We start from the raw sequence: 24,262 nt of genomic DNA, 5'->3' as shown, positions 1-24,262 counted from the left end.
TTTACACCAGGTCAAATACGATGTTTGCTGAAAAGGAAGAAGCGTGTCAGATGGAGCCCTGAAGATATTGCAAATGCACTCACTTTAAGAGCACTTTCCCCCAAAGCGTTCGCTTATTTGAGGAAAAGGAAATACCCTTTACCCTGCCGGTCAACTCTTCAGAGATGGACAAAAGAGTTTAAATGCAGACCGGGCATTTTGAAAGAAGTGATAAATTTAATCAAAGCTAGATCACAAATGTTTAAACCATTCGAGGCAATGGCTGTTTTAAGCTTGGATGAAATGAATATTGACGGTCGCGTGAGTTATGATTCCTCCGATGATGTGATACTCGGGCCGCACAAAAATGTTCAGGTGGCGATGATTCGCAGTTTATTTTCAAAATGGAAACAGCCTGTGTATTACGACTTCGATGTTACGATGACAAGCACATTGTTGCAAACAATTATCAAAGAGCTTGAAGGGGCTGGAGTGCGTGTAATTGCTGTTACTTGCGACATGGGGGGAAAAAATGCAAAAGCATGGAAAGAACTTGGGGTATCTACAAGCAAGACATATTTTTTCAACCCTGTGGACAGTAATCGGAAAATCTGGGTGTTCTTCGACGTCCCTCACTTGTTAAAACTATTACGTAATCATTTCCTTGATGATGGAATCACTTTGCCAGATGGGACTACTGTGACAAAGACACTAATAGAAGATCTCCTAAGGCATCAGAAAAGTGACCTTTCAATCGTACACCATATATCAGAGGTTCACCTGAACGTTACAGGACGTGCTCGTCAAAATGTCAGAATGGCTGCACAGCTGTTTTCACGTCGCACTGCCCAAGCAATTAAATATATTCTACACAAACATAATGAGGGGAATATTCTTGAATTAATAAATGATGTATTCGATGTTTTGAACTCAAGGGTCCCTAACGATGAAATCGCTCCCCTTAGAAGTGGTTATGGCCTCAAACATCGAAGTCAAGAAAACACTTTAAAACGATTTTTTGACATTTGCTCGAGTATGCGGCTGGGTTAAAGAAGCAGTCTCCTTCCGTTCCAGAAAGGGTTTTTAATATCCATAAACTCCCTTATTGGACTCTTTGGAGATGTGAAAGGGATTGGGGCAAAGTACATTTTGACTTCCAGACTGAATCAAGACTGTCTGGAAAATTATTTCTCTAGACTTCGGGGTCTCGGTATATTTTATAACAATCCCACTCCCTTCGAAGTGAAGAACAGAATGCGCCTCTTAATACTAACTGGGAACGCAAACGACATGCCTCTATCTCGTGGAGCTTCTGTTGCTCAGGACAGAAGTCAACTTTCTACATTTTCTGACCCCCTGACGCCTGACGAAGGAACTGAAGAAGAATTCCAGAATTTCCTTTCCAGCGAACTTTGCATTGAAGTGACTGACAACCCGTCCGATGTTATGAGTTTTGATAGAAGTGAAGAAAACTTGCTACTTGATACTGACCTAAGCAGTTTAACGATTCCCAATGAAGATGTAACACACGATGCTTTAAAATACTTGGCAGGTTACGTCGCCTACAAGTGTAAAAACATAGACAGTTCGTTGGGAACAAAAACGGATATATGTCGTCTTGATCCGAAACTATCCTCTGAACAAGACTGGATCACTATTATTTCTAAAGGTGGGCCTCACTTCTCCTTCCCCTGAGTGGTTGGCTATGACAATGGAGTTTGAAGTTATTTTTGCTTCCTTCCACGGGCACTGTATTTCAAGGTGCTACAAAGTAATGGAAACATTAACATCAACTATACACTCGAAATTTCCCGAAGTCGATAGGAAAATCATTGCCTTATATGTAAGGACAAGGACGTTCATTCGTATCAGACATTTGAACAAAAAGGCCAAATGGGAAGCAATGAAGAAGAATGCAGTAAAGAAGAACCTACTCTGGGTTGTATCTCCTTAACAGCCATATATTACATTTCATGCCTTAACAGAAAAGAAAAAAGCTTTAGCCGGTGACAGTGTCGACAACTTCAACTTTTGAAGGATATTTAGAACATAACAGGGCAAAAACAGCCCACTGAGCGCCGTAGCCTGTTAAGTCGTGGTAGCCTGCAGATAGTGGAAGGATAGCCTTGCGAAATCCACATCCGTCTTGTCTGATAAAGAAGAAAACTGTTAAAACAATTTTAAGAACTACCTATTCATTGCAATATGATTATTAACAACAAACGTGCCTAACTAAGGCTTACGAGGCTGGCACATACATTGTGCACTATAATTTGCCCTACGATAGATATTTTCTATTTTTCTCTCACTCATTACACATATTCATGATTTAAATATAAGTTCCAAGTCATGACAGAAAGACATACCAGTTTGAAAGCGGAAAAGAAACGATAAATGTTACTTTGCATTCAGCATTTAATGCAAGAGAATATTACAGACCGCAGATGTGTTCTTCCCGATGACGTCACAAGCCGTTGACCAATGGCAGCACACATGCCCGGAATGGCCTACCTGTAGAGTATTCTAAGTTCCTTGCTGTCACTTGCTATGCAGGCGAGGTGTTCCTTGATATCTGGTCTTATTTGTTATGTCTTTGTTATCATTTAATATTCTTTGATACATTCCGCGTTAATAACAACAGCGGCCAGTACGTGATTTGATTTACAATTGTACAAAAAGATTGACTTGTGTACTGAGAAGTGACGGAATGGAGAAGTGTCATCGAGATATTATTGTTTGAAAGGGCAGTTAGAAGATGTGTATTGCTTACATTTTGTGCATGTTGTGAAATATGATTCATGGTCTGGATGATTATTCGGGAATCAACCTGTGTTCTGGTTGATTATAAAAGAACGTTTTTAAGGTGGCTATTTTTCTTTATATTCTCGATATATCCTGCAGGTTATAATGTCCAGAGTCTGACAAGTGTTACAGAATATGTCCGTTCACGCCGTTGTTGTATGGGAATGGGAAAATCGGCAGGGACGTTGGCGTCCATATAGTCCTGAAGTTTCACAGCTGCTGGAAAGAGCATATTCGAAAAAATTAACGAGAGTAATATTAAGTGATGCCGACCCAGTGTTAGAAAGATATTATATCAATTTAAAAACAAAGACTCAGTGTTCTGAAGATTCTGGTAAGTGTACAGTGATGTATTCCTGTGTATATCTTTTGCTGTGATATCATAATTGTATAAAACTCTAAGAGGGTGGGTGCCAATGAACCAAAATGTACCGCATGATAGTCGTTCACCAAAAGCTACTATACCTGTAATATTGAAAGAAGCATTCTGACGGATAGGGCTGGGGGGAGGAGCAATGCACGTACCACTGCACAGTGTTGACACATTCCTGCTTTCCTATCTCCTTCTCCTCGCTTTCGGCTGACTTGTTTGTTCGATCAGACTGCTGTGTTCTATTGTACACAACTCAGAAATGAGGGGTTTGGCAACTCCAAACAACACGAGCCGTCCAGGAGGCTTATCTCCATGGCAACCGCAGTAGACCCGCCCACGTTTCCATGGCAACCATACACCCTATTCCCTTATTCCCACCCAGGCAGGTAGAAAGCAGACCTCCTTCTAAGAAATGTCCGAAGGCTTCTTTCAGTATTACGACCTTAGTCTCAACTAACAGTGAAACGCGCATCTTAACAAGTACTAACTACTTACGCCTCGCTTGACTAACCATATTTAACTTAATGTAAGCAGACCAGTAATCCGTTACCCTCAAGAGCCTAACAATAACAGGGCAGTGGCAGTGAATTAATATAGGCCTACATAGACACCGAATGAAGTCAAAACACTTGCCTCTTTTTGCTTCGCTCAGCATATACGCTTTGAGCAGTTTAAGGTACCCCTGAGTTAAGTCTAACCCTTTATGCCTGCTGCAAACAAGCCAGTAGTGTGTCATTCTACAAGAAATGACCACTGTTAGTTCAAATGTTGTACAGTATGCAAAACTTTTAGTGATACTTTGGCTCCCTAGTGCTGAATCGGTAGACCTTGGTTATCTTAGAGATTCATATTGGCAACCTCTGACATAAAAAAAAAAAGAATCGATTATGCATCGCCGTGAGACGTGGTGTTATAATTACAACACTTTAAATACTGTTGTTATACACCTGCCTGGCGTATGTACTGGCTCGGCAGGAATACTACATTGAAGAGCTTAACATGTAGTTGAATCTGCCTTCTACTGAGGCTTATCAACAACTATTGCATGAGCTGCAAGAGAAATGGAAGGAAATATGGGACGATTTCTATGCGACCGAAGCAATGATGCCGACTGACTGGATGGACTCGAATTACGAGCTGAGACATGTAGTTAGCCGCCTTGCGGTTTATGGGTTTCACCATAGAGTGTGTAGCATGAAGAAGTTCCATATCCCAGACATACAGTGTCTGTGTGAACTGTGCGGACGGCCATGTGACAGATATCACGTACTGTGGTGTAATCTACGGGGCTCCTCTCTAAGAAAGATCTGTGAAAATTAATTATTCCATGCCCATTGTGCAAAATTTTATACTATTATTATTTAAACAGCAAGGTCAAAATATATTATAAGCTTGAACGTGTGTGAGGAAATTCAAAGTAGGCCCTACATCACATGAACAACATAGAACTCCTACACGGAAAGGACGGTTTAGAAAATTCATATCGATCGATCATACTATTGATTCAATTCAGATTTCATTTCCATTCATTTGGCAGTATTACCGGTACCAGGATAGCTCCCTCCTTACTCCTCACCCCCGTAAAACGAAGTATCACTAAAAGTTTTGTGGACTGTACATTCAACAGAGGATACAGCAGATGTTTTCTAATGCTACTACAAAAAGAATGGACAAGTGTCCTGTATATCAAGTGCATATACACTTAATCCAGTTAATCCAGTCAGTTTACACCTGACTTGTATCTGCTTGTATGTATACTACATTGGAGTGGGTATTAAGACCTATAAAGAGCAAATGAATGTCAGGGAAGGAGTACAGTATTTAATAGAATATCAGCACTTCGAGTCATCACATTCCATCCCTGCCTTGTGAGGTCATTGTGAGCAAGTACTGTACTGCAGCATTTTCCTTGAGTACGAGGCCACTGTGTGGCTTTGCCTAGTTCAAATTCTGTTCAGAATCTGCAAATATTTACTAAAGAAACTGGTTTAATAGAAATGTAGTTAATTATCGTTATGTATGAGTATAATAAGTTAGTTAACTGGAACTTTCAGATGTCTATTGGTTCCCATTTTAGTTTTAATTTCCCACCAGACCTCAGTAGGAACATCACTTCTTCCTGCTAAAGCATTTAGACGCACATCTTATTAGTTATGTTTCTGCAACAGCAGTTACTAAATAGGGAGGATGGCAGACGAACTGTTGCTAAAAATTGACACTTCGAGACAAAGATTTTTCTAATGTGGAAATTAATGAAATCTTAGTCGTAAAGGTAATTCAACAGTATTCTGTAAGAAGGAAGTCAGCTCCCAGACGAAACTAACTTTGCTTTACGGGAGCGAAAGCTGGGTGGACTCAGGATATCTTATTCATAAGTTAGAAGTAACAGACATGAAAGTAGCAAGAATGATTGCTGGTACAAACAGGTGGGAACAATGGCAGAAGGGTACTCGGAATGAGGAGATAAAGGCTAATTTAGGAATGAACTCGATGGATGAAGCTGTACGCATAGACCGACTTCGGTGTTGGGGTCATACGAGGCTAGTGGAGGAGGATAGGTTACCTAGGAGAATAATGGACTCTGTTATGGAGGGTAAGAGAAGTAGAAGTAGACCAAGACGACGATGGTTAGACTTGGTTTCTAGCGATTTAAAGATAAGAGGTATAGAACTAAACGAGGCCACAACACTAGTTGCAAATCGAGGATTGTGGCGACGTTTAGTAAATTCACAGAGGCTTGCGGACTGAACGCAGAAAGGCATAACAGTCTATAATGATAATGTATACTGTATATGTATTTGGAATGCATCTCAGAGGAGAGATGTGTTCATTGCGATGTTCAGGAACCCACTATCTTGCCCCCAGAAATAGATTTACTTTTATAACCTAATGAAGAGCATTACACGCCATTTTCATTGCTGAAACACCTACTTGCATTCCTATTGGTGAGCATAAAATGGCACGTGATCTCATTCCTGTCAGTTATGCTAGTCGTATTCAGTTACCAACCCGACACAATAAAAACACTTAAGTAAATGTAACATGTTAAGAAATGAATTTTGTTTCCTCAGGAATGTAAAGGCCTAAGGCTGCATCGCGGCCCTAACCTGGGGTCTTACGCCCCCAGACCCCCTTTGCTTGCCCCTATATCACTGGTCTTGTCCAGGTCATATCCTAACTGTCCGCACGGCAAGAATCAGCCCAGACCAGTGGTGTTTCCACAGTAAAATAGAGACCTAAGCTCGCTTCGCGGCTCTAACCTGGCGGGTTACGCCCCCAAACCCCCTTTGCTTGTCCCTATATCACTGGTCATGTCCAGGTCCTATTTTAACCATCCGCACGACAAGAACCAGGCCAGACCAATGGTGTTTCCACAAGAAGGTAGAGGCCTAAGGCCACTTTGCGGCTCTAACATTGGGGCTTACTCCCAGTCACGAAAATTAATATTATTATTGGAATTAACCATTTAAGATTAAAATCCCTAACCCAACCGAGAATTGAATGCCAGGCCATTTGAACCATTGAGCTCCATTGAGCCAAGGAGCCAGACTGAAGGAACTCAAAAACATGTAAAATAATCATCCCCATTCCGACTCACACTTAAAGTTGGTTTTCAATGATTTCTACTACCATTCAGTATTCTAGTTTTTTTTTCTTTTTTTTGGTTGCTATTTTGTTTTACGTCACACTGACACAGATAGGTTTTATGGCGACGATGAGGCAGGAAGGAGCTAGGAGTGGGAAGGAAGCGGCCGTGGCCTTAATTAAGGTACAGCCCCAGCATTTGCCTGGTGTGAAAATGGGAAACCACGGAAAACCATCTTCAGGGCTGCCGACAGTGGGGTTAGAACCCACGATCTCCCGAATACTGGATATTGGCCGCACTTAAGCGACTGCAGCTATCAAGCTCGGTGGTTTTGGTTTCAGGATCACACAAACTTAATAGAATGGTTCAGTGTGGTGTATGTATCCCTCTTCTCGAAGCTGAGTTTACATCTTCCACACCACGAACCTGCTACGCAGGCGTAGCAGGGGGAGAGGTGATACTCCCACGTGGCGCGTCCCAGGTGGCGGATAGGGGGGTCCTCACCGGCTTGCCGGCGGATTTGAGGGAAATAAAATACCTCTCGCGGACCAAACACACTACCCCCTGCGGGTGGGGGACACACATGCAGAATACACCCGTAGTATCCCCTGCCTGTCGTAAGAGGCGACTAAAAGGGGTGACCAAGGGCTGACTGAATTAGAACCATGAAACTAATTTGGAATCGTACCATCACGCGGGGAACACCATAGGTTGCCTGTACTTGCGAGTAGTACCACTAAATTCGGTACGAAATAGGTTTGTGATTAGTAGCAGTAAAAGCCTGGCCTGGTGGATTCCAGTACCCGTGCGTCGTACCCATGTGTGCAACACCGCGGGTCTGGGCGTAGCCTGTGAGTTGTACCACTATATGAGCAGCACCGTGGGTCTGCGTTGCCTGTGATTAGTACCCACTGTGTGAGGAACACCACGGGAATACCGGCGCCCGTGTTTAGTACACCTAGGTGGGGAACCTTCTCGGTTTGCGTTGACTCTGAGTTGGGCCATTGTGTGAGACACACCATAGGTCTGCGTTACTTGTACGTATTGCAATACTTGTGAGTAGTACCATCTTTTGTGAAACACCGTGAGTCTTCGCAACTTCTGATTAATGCCCCAACATGACACATACCATGGTTCTATTTTACTCGCGACATGTACCATTCTGTGGGGCCTTAGACGTGGATTTTGCACCCCCTTTAGACACCAAGCATCATTGTGATTTATAAGTGGTTCCTTGGTCTGTAATACTGTTATTTTCGATCTGTATTGAGTCCGATCCACTGGTTTTTGTTTGTTTGTTTTGTGTTGTGTTGAGTTCCTGTCCATCCATTCATTCTTCATGCCATATTTTATTTTTATTTTGGTCAGTGGATGCCTTTGCAATTTTTGTTCTTTCATTTTGTACCATTAGGGGCCGATGACCTCGATGTTAGGCCCCTTAAAACAAGCAAGCAAGAAAGCAAAGCAAACATCTTCCACACATCGATTAATATTTGAGTACCAGTAAATACTAAAGCCTTAATAATGGGAACAAGCATAGTTGTGTTCATATGTTCGATTTGAACTGCCATTAATAATAACAACAGCAGCAGCAACAACAACAATTACATTGCAATTGTGAAATTTCATGGTGGCAATGCTTACTTGCAGTACAGCAGTATAACACTGAAATTTACATTAAAACAGTTTATTTAACAACATGGTATGTGGCTTGGGTTACAGTAGTCACATCCTAGTTAGGGAACCATGGGCAACAGCTGAGTGGCGTAGTAAGTGGTCCTGAGAGTCGGGATGCAAGTTGCTATGGATTGGGAGTGGGCATCTCAGACATGTTCTGAGTCATGGCCGTCCTTGTGCTCAGGTGGCTAGAACTATACAATCCACCGGTAGTCCCTAAACTGTTAAGAGGGGAGATCTTCACTTGGACTATGTGTCAGTAAGGGTAGCATCCTGCTTCACAGAATTTTCACCAAGCATGCTCAGAATGTTTTATTATGGAAACCTCGGACCTATGGGAGTAATGGAGCCCCACTATGTTTTGACCAGCGGGGGACTCCTTGGAAGCAACTTGGTGAACGAAATGGAATTTGATGGGAAGCTATCAATATTAATGGGGCTTATGGAAGAAAGAATATAGAACTAGCTAAGGATGCATCTGTTTGTGTTAGGAGTTAATGATAAATGGGTGACTTTAACCTACTTAGTACGAATGACACTATGACACTGATCAATTAGTAGATTTGTGTACTACTTGTAACATGACTGTTTTCCCACTACAACCCCGAATCGTGTGTATGCAACTAACTGTTCATCACACACACACTCATCGATCTCATTATAACAAACAACCCAGGTGAAGTAATAACCCATGGGCAAATCTCTGTACCATCCATTTCGACCCATGACCTTATATATTTATCCTATTCTCTCAAAGTACCTAAATACAAACCTAACTACATACCGGTAACTGTCAGATATATCACTATGTTTACACAAGGAGTATTTTATTACGCCACCTATTTAATACAATTCATTCCACTGTTGCATGGTCAAATGAACATAGAAACTACCAAATTTTCAAGGTACATGTTTTGCCTTTTTTTTTTTTTTTTTTTTTTTTTTTTTTTTTTTTTTTTTTTTTTTTTTGCTAGTGGCTTTACGTCGCACTGACATAGATAAGTCTTATGGCGACGATGGGATAGGAAAGGCCTAGTAGTTGGAAGGAAGCGGCCGTGGCCTTAATTAAGGTACAGCCCCAGCATTTGCCTGGTGTGAAAATGGGAAACCACGGAAAATCATCTTCAGGGCTGCCGACAGTGGGATTTAAACCCACTGTCTCCCGGATGCAAGCTCACAGCCCGGCGCCTCTAACTGCACAGCCAACTTGCCCGGTTACCCCTCTTTTATAGAGCGTTATCAGCCTTATTTAATCCTAAGAACAAAATTTGGTCTGAAGACCTTATCAAATTTGCAGTTCTTCACATGCCAATGCAAGGCTCTTAGTGTCATGAGTGGTTTCATTTTTTGGGGGGTAAAATTGATGACCGGGTTTTCCTTTTAACTGAGGAGTATGGTGAAATGTTATGACAATGCTTCACCTTTTCAGACAAACAAGACACATCTGCACTTGGACTGTGCTTAAGAATTTTGCAAGTATTCTAAGTTCCTATATGAGAATCCTTACTCACTATTTTGCTCCTGAATAAAGTAACCAAAGGGTCCCACTGCAGTAAAATCCTATCTAAACACCTTCTTAGTTGATAACCATTGAGTAGGCACGTGCTTCAGAATATTCCTGATCTCTGTGTTGTGTAAAGTCTGAAATTCTCTGAACTTTTCTTTCCTCTTTGCACTCCTTTCCAGATAATAAAATATATCAATTATACTTTCATCTACATTTACGGGCAAGCATGCTGCACCCTTCTCTGCAGCAAGATTAATTAGGTGACAAGAGCAGCTTACGATGATTATGTTACTATTTTCCTGCTTCAAACATCCTGCCACACCATTCTTTAATCCTACCATTACTGGAGCATTATCAGCACCAAGAGCTAGGCAGTTTTTTAATGGAATGCATAATTCCTGAAAAGTTGAGAGCAAAAGATTGGCAATGTTAGCTCCACTAGCATCCCCTCTTAAATTAGGCACAGAGAGAAGACAACTCTGAATTTCATTTTCTCTGGAAAAGATATAGGAATTAGGTAAACTGTTTGCAATATTCTGTCTAAAAAGGATTAAAATAAGAAATACTAAAAAAGGGAATACAGACTTAAAATGGGAATTCAAAACCGTGTAATTTGATTGGTGGAAGATAGGTTTGATGATGATGATGATGCTTGTTGTTTAAAGATCATCGGCCCAAGATAGGTTTGAAAACAGTAATTAATTATTTCATGTTGAAATAAAAAATGGGGGATTACCTTTAAAATCCAGTCTTGTAATGATGACTGTTCAAAGGGGCCTAACATCCAGATCACTGGCCTCTGAGGAACATGATGATAACTTGTGTAGGAAGCATAATAACTAGAGCCCGGAAGTTAGGCATTTATTTTTGGTTAAAATAGGCAGGCAAAAAGTCACTTGAAATACTGAAAATAGGCAGTACTGTAATTAAAATAGGCATTTATTACGAGTGAAAGCAAAGAGGACTCTCACTTGTTATTAATGAAAATATGTATTTTAAATATTCATTTCTTATTATCAATTTATCACATAATTAGCGTACATACTCTTACTTTCCTTGGTTACAAGCAACAACAAGGTGCTTTTTCAAACTATCAACTGTCATAGATAGATGCTTGTCAGAAAGAATGTCTTTCATCATGGAAAAGGAACGTTCTACTTCCACTGAAGTGATTGGCGCAAATTTGAAACGAGCTATTTCGGAAGGACACGTGCCAGTTAAAACAGAATTTTCACCTTTCAGAACATCACGAATGTTCTTCATTTTTTCAGTGTCCACATTAGCACTCAGAACATGTGTACGCTTTTCACTAACACTGCTTCCTTTTTCTCCTGGTGCTTGCAACAGTTGATTTACTGCATCTTCAAAGATTGCCATAGATGATACCAGCGAATCATCCCTTTTCTCCAACTTCAAGATTGCTTCTGGTATCACACTGTAATGTGCTGTTATAAATGCCAGAGCATTGCTGAGCTCTTCATGGTCCAGCAACTTTTTTACCTTGCGAACTGAAGCAACTTCGTCCACTGATACTGCATGAACTACCTCACGTATCTTGTCCAAATTGTTGCTGTAATATATGTCTGCTGAGATCCAGGTTCCCCATCTGGTGAGAACTGGCTGTGGAGGTAAAGGGAGCTCTGGTGCTACGTTCTTGAAAACCCGGATTCGAGAGGGTGATTTTAGGAAGATTTTCTTGGTATTTGAAACTAACTTATCCACGTGAGTATACAAACTTCTTATCTCTTCAGCAATTCTGTGCAGTCCATGGTCTAGACATGTGAAGTGGAGCATTTTAGGAAAGAGAACTTTCAAGGCTGTAGCTTCTTTTCTCATGTAAGGTGCCGCATCTGTGACAAATAGTAGGACATCATCATGCCGTATTCCATCCGGCCAGAGTAACATTAATGAATTTGTGAACAACTGTGCCACTGTGGAAAAATTTGCTCTCTCCATCTCTTCTGTCGTCAAAAGAAATACTGATGATAGGTCAGTTTGCTTTGCTTCCATAGTTCCAATGATGACGTTGGTCATGTAACGTCCCATTGCATCCGTAGTTTCATCATTGGAGATCCAGATATTCTTCTCTGCAACTCTGCTTCGAATCCTCTGCAGGGTCTCTATCAAATTCGTTTTTCTTAATGTGGATTCTCACGGAACTACTTCTTTAGTGTACTTCTGCAGAAACGTCCTGAGGGATTGATTTTCCAGTTTCCAGAATGGAATTCCGGAGTCCAAGAAAGCTTTACATAGATCCAGGGAAAACTGAGATTGCCTGCTGGATGTTGTAACTGCTGTTGATATTAAATTGATCTTAGGGCCAACAATATTTAACCTAGACTTATGTTTCGTTGTTGCAAAATGTTGAGTTATAAAGTACTTTTTTTTTGATTAATAGATTTTTCACAGATTTTGCAAAAGAGTATAGCTCCATCAGTAGAAAGTGTATCCGAATTTCCAAACATAGCCATGTAATTTACCACGCAACGATGAAAATTTTGGCATGATAAATAAGTCGGCGCGAACACCCGAGTTGCCTTTAACAAGTTCACCAGTAGACTAACCGCTTCTTATAATTTCAAAATCGGGAATACCAGGTAATTACACATTGTCACAGCAAAAGGGATGTGAGGAAGAAGAGACGTAGTTCCCTCATCCTCTCTCTTTTCTGGTATTCATTATGGTTGTGCATTCCTTTCACTAATGAAGGTTCTGCTATTTACAGAGGTTAAATGAATGGGTTGAGAAAATAAGCTTTCGAATGCCTGAAAACTAAACGATTTACAGGGAATGATATTCTAAATAGATATTTGAGACGGCAATATGTAATTTAATTTGTGCAACCTTTTTTGTCTTCGATGTACGGAAATTGATTATGTGCTTTTAAAAATGTGTAAACCGCAGAAAAACATTGCATAACGATCAAAAAAGGCAAAAAGAGCTTTAAATCATAAAATAGGCAATGGAAGCCACAATAGGCAAAAAAAGGCAAAATACAAATTGTCTCTACACTTCCTAAATGCATGAAAACATATTTATCTCTATCTGATTCTTCAATATATCCAGTCAGATAAAAAAGGCATTTTGCCTAACTTCCGGGCTCTAATAATAACTAAAACGTAGAAGTCCTTACATTTCATGATGAGGGTGATAAAGGGCAGTGATTCCTAGACGAAGGCACTGGGCTATTTATCGCTCATGAGGCCAATCCTAGTACATATAGCAGTCGCATGAAGTCTGTACCAAGGAGGGCTGATCATGAACCCGAGCTGGTATAGCAAAAGGCTGCGAGGTTCAAGCTTAATGATTTCAATCCTAGAAGTGGTGTAACAAGAACAATAGATAAACTTGTGTGGGAAACACTGGAGAGTAGAAAGAAAAGAGCACGGTTTTGTGTCATGTACAATGCCTATATGAATAAGCCAGCTTGGGGAGAGTTGAAAGCCCTGTTTGATAAGCGGCAGGCTAGAAAAAATAGCATAGTTATGTGCCATGTACAATGCTTATATGAATAAGCCAGCTTGGGGAGAGTCAACTAGAAAAGTCCTGTTATTCTACATAAGCAGGACCAATCATTCGCGTAAAGTGAAAAGTTGATTGCAGAATATGGTAAATATTTGTTTGTAAATTTAAAATAATCAGTGGATTTAATTCACAATGCCTTATTTTCTGATAATATGATGGCAAATATAGATTACAGTGGAATAAGGTATTGCCTTGAAGTGCAGCCATATATAAATGCAAATTAAAACAGAGTCCATAGAATAGTTAACAATAAAGTAAAAACTAATAGAAAATACTATACATGATAAAACAGGCTACTACCCTTTTAGGTCCATACACTTAACCTTTCCTGTTTTTATGATTTTATTTTGGTCTCCTTCTTCTTAATGATGTCCATACCGAGGTCGATAGCTGCAGTCGCTTAATTGCGGCCAGTATCCAGTATTCGGGAGATAGTAGGTTCGAATCCCACTGTCGGCAGCCCTGAAAATGGTTTTCCGTGGTTTCCCATTTTCACACCAGGCAAATGCTGGGGCTGTACCTTAATTAAGGCCACCGCCGCTTTCTTCCCACTCCTAGCCCTTTCCTGTCCCATCGTCGGCATAAGACCTATATGTGTCGGTGCGACGTAAAGCAACTAGCAAAAAAAAAAAAAGATGTCCATTATCACCTGTCATAAGAGCATCTGATCCAGGACAGTACACAAGAACCTCCTTTATCCGGCCCTCATTAATCCGGATCGAAAATAACAAAAATTTATTTTTACTTGTACAGTATTTCTTTTATGGGGTCGATTCTTGAATGTCTTTTCCGCCAACAATAGTTAAGGATAGCTATTCGAAGTAAGTTGGCTGTGGTCTATCAAAGGTACTGTCCCGGCTTTCGCCTGGAATTGAGAATGGGAAACCGTGGCAGCTTCTGAGTTCCTTGACACATTTGCACGCATTCCCGGAGGCTCGGACATAGATGTGAACAATATAAATGACTGGTTGAAAAACGACTGTAATTCAGGCTACGGCACCATGACAGATGAATAAATTATTGCCTCTTGTTCCTCGGCAGGTAATGGCGAGAGTGATAGTGAATTTGAAAATGAAACGAGCGCTCATCGGAAGAAACAATGACTCATGGAGATGCAACAATGCAGCTGGACAAACTGACGGCCTATTTAGAACCCTAGACTGAAACCGCACCGGCAGAACTGATGTTGGTAAAACATCTTCCTGATCGAACTGTGTGCAAATTCTATACAGATGTAAAACAGAAAAAGCTCACACATTTTAGTTCATAAAACAGTCGTAAATGTAAGAAAAGTGTTGTTATATTTTTTTTGTACAATTGAAAAAAGGTATTACTGTACAACTTATGTTAATATGTAACATGTACTGTATTTGTTTTTTAGTTTTCCGGATTATCCGGATTTTCGATAATCCAGACCAGTTCCGGTCCCACCATCCGGATAAACGAGGTTCTTGTGTATTGAAAGACCTCGTGCCTATGTTTCTTCCCATTTCATATGAGACCATATTTTTGTGAATTTATCTTCATTTTGTTATTGATTGTTCACTTATGCACTACATTTTGATTGGTTTTTAATAACCCCATGATCTTCAGAGTTTTGGTTTTTTCTGTATATTGTACAGTTGTCAGCAAACAGTCTGCAGTCACTTTAGATTTTATTCAACATATCGTTGATAAATGTCATAAATAGAAGTGGCCTAAAAGCACTACCCTGCAGGATTTCCGACATTGTAGAAACTTTGTTGGAATATTTACTTTCCACTTTCACCATTTTTGTGCAGTGTGTCAAAAATATTCAGATCCACAGAACCACCCTTTTATCAATATTTGTTTTCCATCAGTTTTCAGATTCAAATATCATGTGGTACTACACCAAATGCTTTAGCAAATTCAATCGTGTCAACTTGCACACTTTAGTGACTCCTTAATATCCAACAAGCAACATCCTGTGACTCTTGCAGGAGAATCTTCTTTTTTTTTTAATATGGAAGCCAGTATCAAGTTAATAGACAATGGAGAATAGCATCAAATAAAACAGTTTATAAGGAAATTGAACCAGTATTGAGCACGATTAGGAAAAAACCAATATCATTCTTTGGACATCTCATTAGAACACCTGGCACCAGAATTAGCAGAAGAATAATTGAAAAAATTAGGGAATAGCAAGACCAAGATTAAATGGATCATGCAAATTAAGGAGCATATTAAAGAACTACAAATACACTGACTGACAGAGCAAATGCAACACCAAGAAGGAGTGGTTCAAAAGGGATGAAAGTTGGGGAAAAAACAGAGACGGCACGGACGAATAATTGATGTTTATTTCAAACCGATATGCAGGTTACACAATGCGCACGGCATTGACTCAGTAGGATGTAGGACCACCGCGAGCGGCGATGTACGCAGAAACACGTCGAGGTACAGAGTCAATAAGAGTGCGGATGGTGTCCTGAGGGATGGTTCTCCATTCTCTGTCAACCATTTGCCACAGTTGGTCGTCCGTACGAGGCTGGGGCAGAGTTTGCAAACGGCGTCCAATGAGATCCCACACGTGTTCGATTGGTGAGAGATCTTGAGAGTACGCTGGCGACGGAAGCATCTGTACACCTCGTAGAGCCTGTTGGGAGATGCGAGCAGTGTGTGGGCGGGCATTATCCTGCTGAAACAGAGCATTGGGCAGCCCCTGAAGGTACGGGAGTGCCACCGGCCGCAGCACATGCTGCACGTAGCGGTGGGCATTTAACGTGCCTTGAATACGCACTAGAGGTGACGTGGAATCATACGCAATAGCGCCCCAAACCATGATGCCGCGTTGTCTAGCGGTAGGGCGCTCCACAGTTACTGCCGGATTTGACCTTTCTCCACGCCGACGCCACACTCGTCTGCGGTGACTATCACTGACAGAACAGAAGCGTGACTCATCGGAGAACACGACGTTCCACCATTCCCTCATCCAAGTCGCTCTAGCCCGGCACCATGCCAGGCGTGCACGTCTATGCTGTGGAGTCAATGGTAGTCTTCTGAGCGGACGCCGGGAGTGCAGGCCTCCTTCAACCAATCGACGGGAAATTGTTCTGGTCGATATTGGAACAGCCAGGGTGTCTTGCACATGCTGAAGAATGGCGGTTGACGTGGCGTGCGGGGCTGCCACCGCTTGGCGGCGGATGCGCCGATCCTTGCGTGCTGACGTCACTCGGGCTGCGCCTGGACCCCTCGCACGTGCCACATGTCCCTGCGCCAACCATCTTCGCCACAGGCGCTGCACCGTGGACACATCCCTATGGGTATCGGCTGCGATTTGACGAAGCGACCAACCTGCCCTTCTCAGCCCGATCACCATACCCCTCGTAAAGTCGTCTGTCTGCTGGAAATGCCTCCGTTGACGGCGGCCTGGCATTCTTAGCTATACACGTGTCCTGTGGCACACGACAACACGTTCTACAATGACTGTCGGCTGAGAAATCACGGTACGAAGTGGGCCATTCGCCAACGCCGTGTCCCATTTATCGTTCGCTACGTGCGCAGCACAGCGGCGCATTTCACATCATGAGCATACCTCAGTGACGTCAGTCTACCCTGCAATTGGCATAAAGTTCTGACCACTCCTTCTTGGTGTTGCATTTGCTCTGTCAGTCAGTGTAAAAATAGACAATCTCAAAAACAAAACAGAAAAAACTAAGATACTTCAAGACACATGCACCAGGCTACAGACAAAGATGAATAAAAGGTCTAATGGGAGGGTATTTTCAACAGAATGAAGGAATGCAGCATCTCTCAGAATGAAAAAATATTGGGCTGATAGGAAATCAAGAAATCATTTTTATAATTGACTAGAGTGGTCCAATGTAGGCCATAAAATGTAAAATAAAGTAAATAAGGAAGCCATACTTTGCAGTGTCGACTTAGTTTAATGGAACTTAAAAGCTTTTCAAACTGTCGAACACACGGTTAAATATAAATGTTACACTATAACACACCTGTAAAAATTCCACACTATTAAACAAAGGATCCTTTTCTAAAACCATGTTGCAGGTCATTAATCCACAAAGTATCTCATTGTTCCCTCAGATACTTGGGAATAAGGTCTTCCATTTGTTTACATACAATGGACGTCAGAAGAATAGGGTTATAGGTATTATCAGTCCCTCCCCTTCCCCCTTAAAAGTTAGATTACATTTATTGTATTATAGTCATCAGAAATATGCACATTGTTGATAGTTTCATTAAATACTACTGTATTTCTAAACAGCATATAATAAATCTGCCTCCCAGTTTGAGAACCTTCCCAGCAACATTGCCAGGCCCCTTTGACTTATTTTACTTTAACTTCTTAATTCTTTTCTGAGTATCTCTATGCCTTATTTGGAAGAGAGAACAGTCATTGTTATCATTAATGTCTATTGCCAAGCATTTTTGTTCATGAAATACATTGCCATACCAATCATTTAATTCATTAGCTGTAACTAAATTATCAGTAATTACCTCACCTTCTCTGAACATTACCATTGACACATCATGACTATTGTCGCGGCCACCAAATTAGGCGGGTGAGGAAAACTGCGCTGTCGTCAGATATGGGAACGGCGAAGCGACAGATGGTTCGAGAGTTGCTTAATACCGGGCACGGATTGGCAACGCTGATCGTGCAGTGCTGTCTAACTGAAGCCCATCCACTCCTGGCCATCTTACCCGAGTCATTCCCCGTCATTCAGCTGTTGAGTTCGCACCGTAAGTGCAGTTAAAGATGGATAGTTAATGTGAAGTGATTCGGGCTCAAGTCAAGAGAGAAGTGGCAGAGAGGAACAAAACATTCAAAATAAAGGACGTACACTACCGCTCATTAATTTCAATACACCCTGGTATTTAAGATTTGCAACACAAATCAAACGTTATTTTTCACAAAAGATAATTATATTAACTTACACATATATAATACAATCACAAACATTATATTTTACTTTCATCAAAGTATCCTCCTTTGGATTTAATGACTGCCTCACAAACTCGAGGGATGCTGTCAATCGGTTTTTGTAGGTATCGTGAATCTATATGATTCCACACATCCTTAACAATATACCAGAGATGTTCCTTGCTGGATATATTAACTTCCCTGATACATCTGTCCACTTCATCCCAGACAATTTCAATGGTATTACAATCGGGGCATTGGGACGGCCATACCATATATTTCAGTACTTTCTGTTTTTCCTTTGATGCAATGTAGTTCGTACAGTATGCCGACCGATGTTTTGGGTCATTACCCTGTTGTAAGGTGAACCCTTTCCATATTAAGCGCAATCCACTTGGTATTGCATGATACTGGAGTATGCGGTAGTACTGCTTCTGATCCATACATCCTTCTATTCTCACAATGTCGCCAACTCTATCTCCGCCAAAACATCAACAAACCATAATAGAATCTCCACCATGTTTAACTGTAGATAGAACACACTGCTAGGCTACCCTTTCCCCTACAAATTGGCGAACAAATATTCTCCTTTTGGTTAAAAAAATCTCAAACTTCGATTCATTCGTCCACTCTTCCGATGTCCAATTACGATGTTTTCTAGCCCATTCAAGTCTCTTATGTTTATTCATGGGCCTTGAAAGGGGTTTCCTTGCTGTGACACATCATTTCAAGCCGGCTTCTATCAGTCTCTTTTTTACTGTTGCAACAGATATTGTTGTCGTGTTCATTTCTGCCAATTCTGCACAAATTTGGGGCACTGTTTTGATTCTATTTATCTTACTGGTATTTCTGATATTTCTGATATATTTATCATCGCTTTTAGTTGTTTTACGAGGTCGTCTGGTCGTGGAATGTCCTTATTGCTGCCTGTTGTCTTCTGGTGGTGAAGGGGGTATTGCACTCCCCCTAAAGACACACTACACTGTTTCGCAATTTGGCGAACAGATAAACCTGCTTGGCTAAGTGCTACAATTGCAGCACGTTTTTCTATGGATATCTCCACTCGTGGAGCCATACTAGCGATGTGCACACTTCAACTGTCACGAAGGAACTGACATGCAGGAACCACATGTTATGTATCGTGGCAATGCTTGCCGTTCGCTGCAGATATCACATCACTACAGGGAACAACACAGGTGCACCAAATGCGGCGTCCGTCGGCAAATAGGTAAACAAACATATCCGATAGATACATAACGTTTATGTACACAACATTGTTTGTTGGATACTATTGTATCTTGATGACCACAGACAAAAATCATGACCTGTGTACAACTGTTGTACTATTCCTTTGCTTCCTCAACTGTACCCACGGTATTAGACCTTATCTATAGAGAAGTAGTTGTCAATTATTGGGTGTATTGAAATTAATGAGCGGTACTGTAGAAAAACTTACGTCAGAAGCTATCAACCGTGTGACTACTGAAGATTGGGAAAAGTGCTTCAATCCTCAAACAGGGAAATCAATTGTAATTGATGCTAAGTGATACAGTGCAAGAAGCTTTTACAAAAACCATTAAAAAAGCAGCAAGAATCACACCAAAATTTTCCATGCTCCTCTGCACAGGGGCATGAGGTAAAGACTCTTAATGAAATTAACCGTCATTGTCACAAAATCTAGCTAATCAGTGGATATGAGCTAACATAGCCAACCAGCAAATGTGCCCACACACATCTCAGTATGACCCATTACCTTCTCACCACAATGAGCTTAGTTGAAGTAAATTAGTGGGCCAAAGAAGATGAGAGTGATAATGTGATTGTTGTCATGATTGGTGCGCTTTGTGATTTTCATCACAAACAGTGCTTTCTCGTGAATAAGACCTAACCAGTTACTATCAGTAATTTCAGTTGTGGTAAAAATAAGTATTAACTGAATTCAAACCTGATCCTGCCAGTAACTGTGGTCTGCTGTAAACCAGAACCAAACTAGTCTTAAACAGTAACCATCAGAAAGGCCGTACACCCTGCCAGGTATCTTCAATAATGATCATTTTTGTCCACACCGTGGTTAGTGCACTGTGCATGGGTTATATTTGCAGCCGTGTAAACCCGTCAGTCATTGGTGCTCCAAGTGGAGAATAGTAGAGTGAGGAGAAAGTGAGAGGGAAAGATGGTGCTATGTTAATGTTCCAGTGTTGGTAACTTCCCTGACATGCTCTAACCCATGCATTTTTTGAATGACAGATTGATAAAAGAGGTCCAGAAAGGATGGTCTGCTTGATTTCTTGATATTAATCCCTTAGATATTCGGTTACAGGTATTTTTAGGAAACATGGTGTATCACCCTTGCTATGATTACATATGAATATAGGAATATGTGTTCAACTCGCCTTGTGAAATCTGAAAGTATTCTAGTGTACACAAAAATGTGTGTGTTATTCAGAGATGTAGGGTTGAAAGATAGTTGATGATGAAAGGTAACTATCTGCAAGACTTCTTGCAGTGATGAGAAAGGCCATCTTTTTACTTGCTCATGACCTACTATGAATTATGTACTTTTTTATAAACACAAGTAAATATGAATTGCCAACTGCTGAGCTTGAAAACATTTGCAAAATGCGTGTGATGTCATAATGATATCACAAAATATTTTCCGTTCTTGGTGTTATGCTAAGTAACTTTTATTCCTGGCATACACAGTTGCAAAAATTTGGACTTACTTTATGGATACTAATTTTCTGTCTTTCTCTTGTGCTTTATGATATCAAGTCATCATCACCATTATGATAATTTCCTCTATTCCAGCTGACACAAATATGGTTCCTCTCCACTTTGTCCCGTCTCTCCACCATTCCTCATCCAACACTGTGTTCCAGTCCGGCTTCTGTTGTCCTATGCTGATCTTCACAGAGTCCATCCATCGTCTTCCTCATCTTTCTCTTCCCTGTCATCTGTCATTCTAGTGCTTGTCTTGGCAATCTTTCTTCTTTTATCCTCTTAAACACTCTCAATTTGTTCTGTTTCAGTTTACCATTTAATTTTTGCACAGTTAACTCTTTGCATATGTCTTCATTTCTCACTATATCCCCCCCTTGTCTTCTGTACCATATTCTCAGGAATTTCATTTAAGCTGCCTGTACTCTACCCTCATCTCACTGAGTCATTGTCCAGGTTTCTGCTGCATATGTCATTTTAAGTAAGTAATATCCCTTGTAATATTACTTCTTTAGCCTTCATTTGTACATCTTTATTCCATATTAATCTCCATACCTGGTAGTAGAAGGCATCTGCCAGTTGAATCCTTCAACTAATTTCCATATCCAGTCTTCCATTTCCTGTCAGTTTGCTTCCCAAGTATTTGAAGTTTCTATCATTTCCAGTTTGTTGTCTCAAATTTTGACTCAGCTATTGTTGAACCTCCTCACCTTCTCTCCAGATCATATCATATCATCTGCAAACATCATTCCATTCATTCTTTCCCTCGCCTCTAATCTTCCCTTGCTGCCTTTACGATATCATCCATCACCATTATGAACAGTAAAGGTGACAGACATCACATTCCCTTGTTTTGTCCAGTGTCAGTTCCAAACCATTCTGATCTATCCACTGTGGTCTTCACACAGCTGCAACAGCTATCTTATATTGCTTGTATCATTGTTATTAGCTCCTTGCCAATGCCCCTGCATGTCAGGCTTTACCTCACTTTTGTTCTGGGGATGCTGTCTTATGCCTTTTGTAAGTCTATAAATGTCATTTACTATATCCTTGCCATATTCCCAGCTCATTACCATATTCTGTCTCAGAATGAAAATGGTTATTTTCAACTTCTGAATCCAGATTGTTCTCTTCTAACTGACTGTCCATCTTTTTTCTAGTTCTTCTTTTCATTATCTTGCCAACATGGGAGATGTTGGTGATTCCTTGGTATTTACCACACATCTTCTTATCTCCTTTCTTGGAATATTGTTATTATACCCCCTCCCCCCCTACACTTTCCCAATCCTTGGGCACTTTTTCCTCTCTTCGTACACACATGAGTATTCTATTAGTCCACTGAGTCTTGCTGATCCTACAGCCTTGATCATTTCTATGACTACTTCACTTATTCCCACAGCTTTTGCCATCTTCTTTCCATTTGCCCATTCCACATCTGTCATTGTAATGTCTGATTCCTTCTCTGTTACTTCTTCTATTCCTGCTGCCTGGATACCTTCTCCACGTCTGGTTTCTCACATTCAGCGGTTCACTTAAATATTCTTAATATCTAGACATGATATTGTATAGGCTTTTAGTCTTATGCCGTGTCAAGAAAATAAGGTGAAATTCATTACGTTTCGCAGAGAACTGTGCTCTGTGTCGTCAGAAGAAAATCTCGACTGTCCACGAGAAAGGCTTCTTAAACAATGCCTTTTTGAAATTTAGACGTTACAATAGAAGTGGAAATGGTACATTCATTTGTCACCAGATGGCTCACTAGACGTGGCACGGCGCTCTAGCGTTCGAAGTGGAAGCTGACTGAACCATCAGAATCAGTCTAAGAGGGTCACATAACATGTGTACATAACGTATGACATTGACACAAGCCTGGAATGAAACATCTGGCGATGAGGAACGTACGAATTTGGAAAACACCGAGACGAAATAACAATAGTGAAGGGACAGGGTAGGGAACTACCTATGTAAATCCTTAATGGCTGGCAACCAGGTATTACTTAATTGATAACCAGTGTCCCTATTGAAATTGTTAGGATTTCTACGTATTTCCACAGCTTCCCGTATAATGCTGGACCTGTAGTGTCTAGTGTGGTTAAGAGCTCGAGCATTTTGGAATATGACATCATGACCCAACGATACAGCGTGCTCAGCTATTGCCGATTTGTCTGGCTGGTTGAGACGAATATTACGTTTGTGTTCCTTGTTTACGGGTACCAATGGACCGGTATATTTGGCCGATGTATACCTTACCGCAAGTACAGGGAATTTTGTATAACCTAGGATGTAAAAGTGGGGACAATTTGTATTCGGTTTTACTCCGACTGTGAGCAATTTAAGTGGCGGTGCCAAAGATGGTTTTCATATTGTGTTAGCGTAGGACCTTGGCAATTCGATCTGTGCTGTTGTTAATGTAAGGCAAATAGGCAGTTCCCTTCACTTCTTCCTTCTGTGAGCTTTACTTGGTCGTTTCTCTGGGATGCACGGCTCTATGAATCTGCAAATCGCTGTAACCATTACCATTGAACGTGGTTTTGAGCGTGTGCATCTCCACCTGGATATTTGATGGCTCACAAATCTGTCTCGCCCTCTTGGCGAGTGTCGTGAGAATGCCTTGTTTTTGTGCTGGATGGTGGTGAGAATCTGCATGAAGTTAGCGATTGGTGTGGGTAGACTTATGATAGACGGTACGTCCTAAGTCGCCGTCTTGTTTCTTAGTAGAACATCCAAGAAAGGAAGACATCCGACCGGGGGAGTTGGCCGTGTGGTTAGAGGCGCGCGGCTGTGAGCTTGCATTTGGGAGATAGTGGGTTCGAGCCCCACTGTTTTCAGCCCTGAAGATGGTTTTCGTGTTTTCCCATTTTCACACCAGCAGAGGTGCCAACTATTACGGATTGTCCGTAATAATTACAGATTTCACTTTGTGATTACGGCATTACGTTCGATGGGGAAATTATTACGGAAAAGCAACATTGTCACGATAAATATTTTTACGAAGAAAAAAGGAAAGAAGTAAATAATGTTCAATTCCTTAGAGCATTACTGGTCAACCCTCCTCATTTCAATGTTTGTAAGTTGGCAACAAAACATATTTGGCAGTTATATGGTCGTCACTTCCTTTTGTTTCCCCACTTCCTTTTGTTTCTCGCGAACGTTGTGAAATCACAACCAGCTATATAGATATACGCT

The 24,262-nt window shown here is 41.0% G+C and overlaps 1 protein-coding gene across 1 annotated transcript in view; it reads left to right on the top strand.

Moving 5' to 3' along the window:
* The first annotated feature begins 2,561 nt into the window (after positions 1–2,561).
* The window catches only part of dx (deltex), a 148,445-nt gene continuing 126,744 nt past the window's right edge, over positions 2,562–24,262 (top strand). Inside the window, exon 1 of the mRNA XM_067141850.2 lies at positions 2,562–3,115. Coding sequence (XP_066997951.2) covers positions 2,917–3,115 — 199 coding nt within the window. The 5' untranslated portion in view covers positions 2,562–2,916. The remainder of the gene's footprint in view (positions 3,116–24,262) is intronic.

The sequence above is a fragment of the Anabrus simplex genome, chromosome 2, assembly GCF_040414725.1.
Source record: "Anabrus simplex isolate iqAnaSimp1 chromosome 2, ASM4041472v1, whole genome shotgun sequence".
Taxonomy (NCBI): Eukaryota; Metazoa; Arthropoda; class Insecta; order Orthoptera; family Tettigoniidae; genus Anabrus; species Anabrus simplex.
This window is presented reverse-complemented; position numbering and strand designations above follow the sequence as displayed.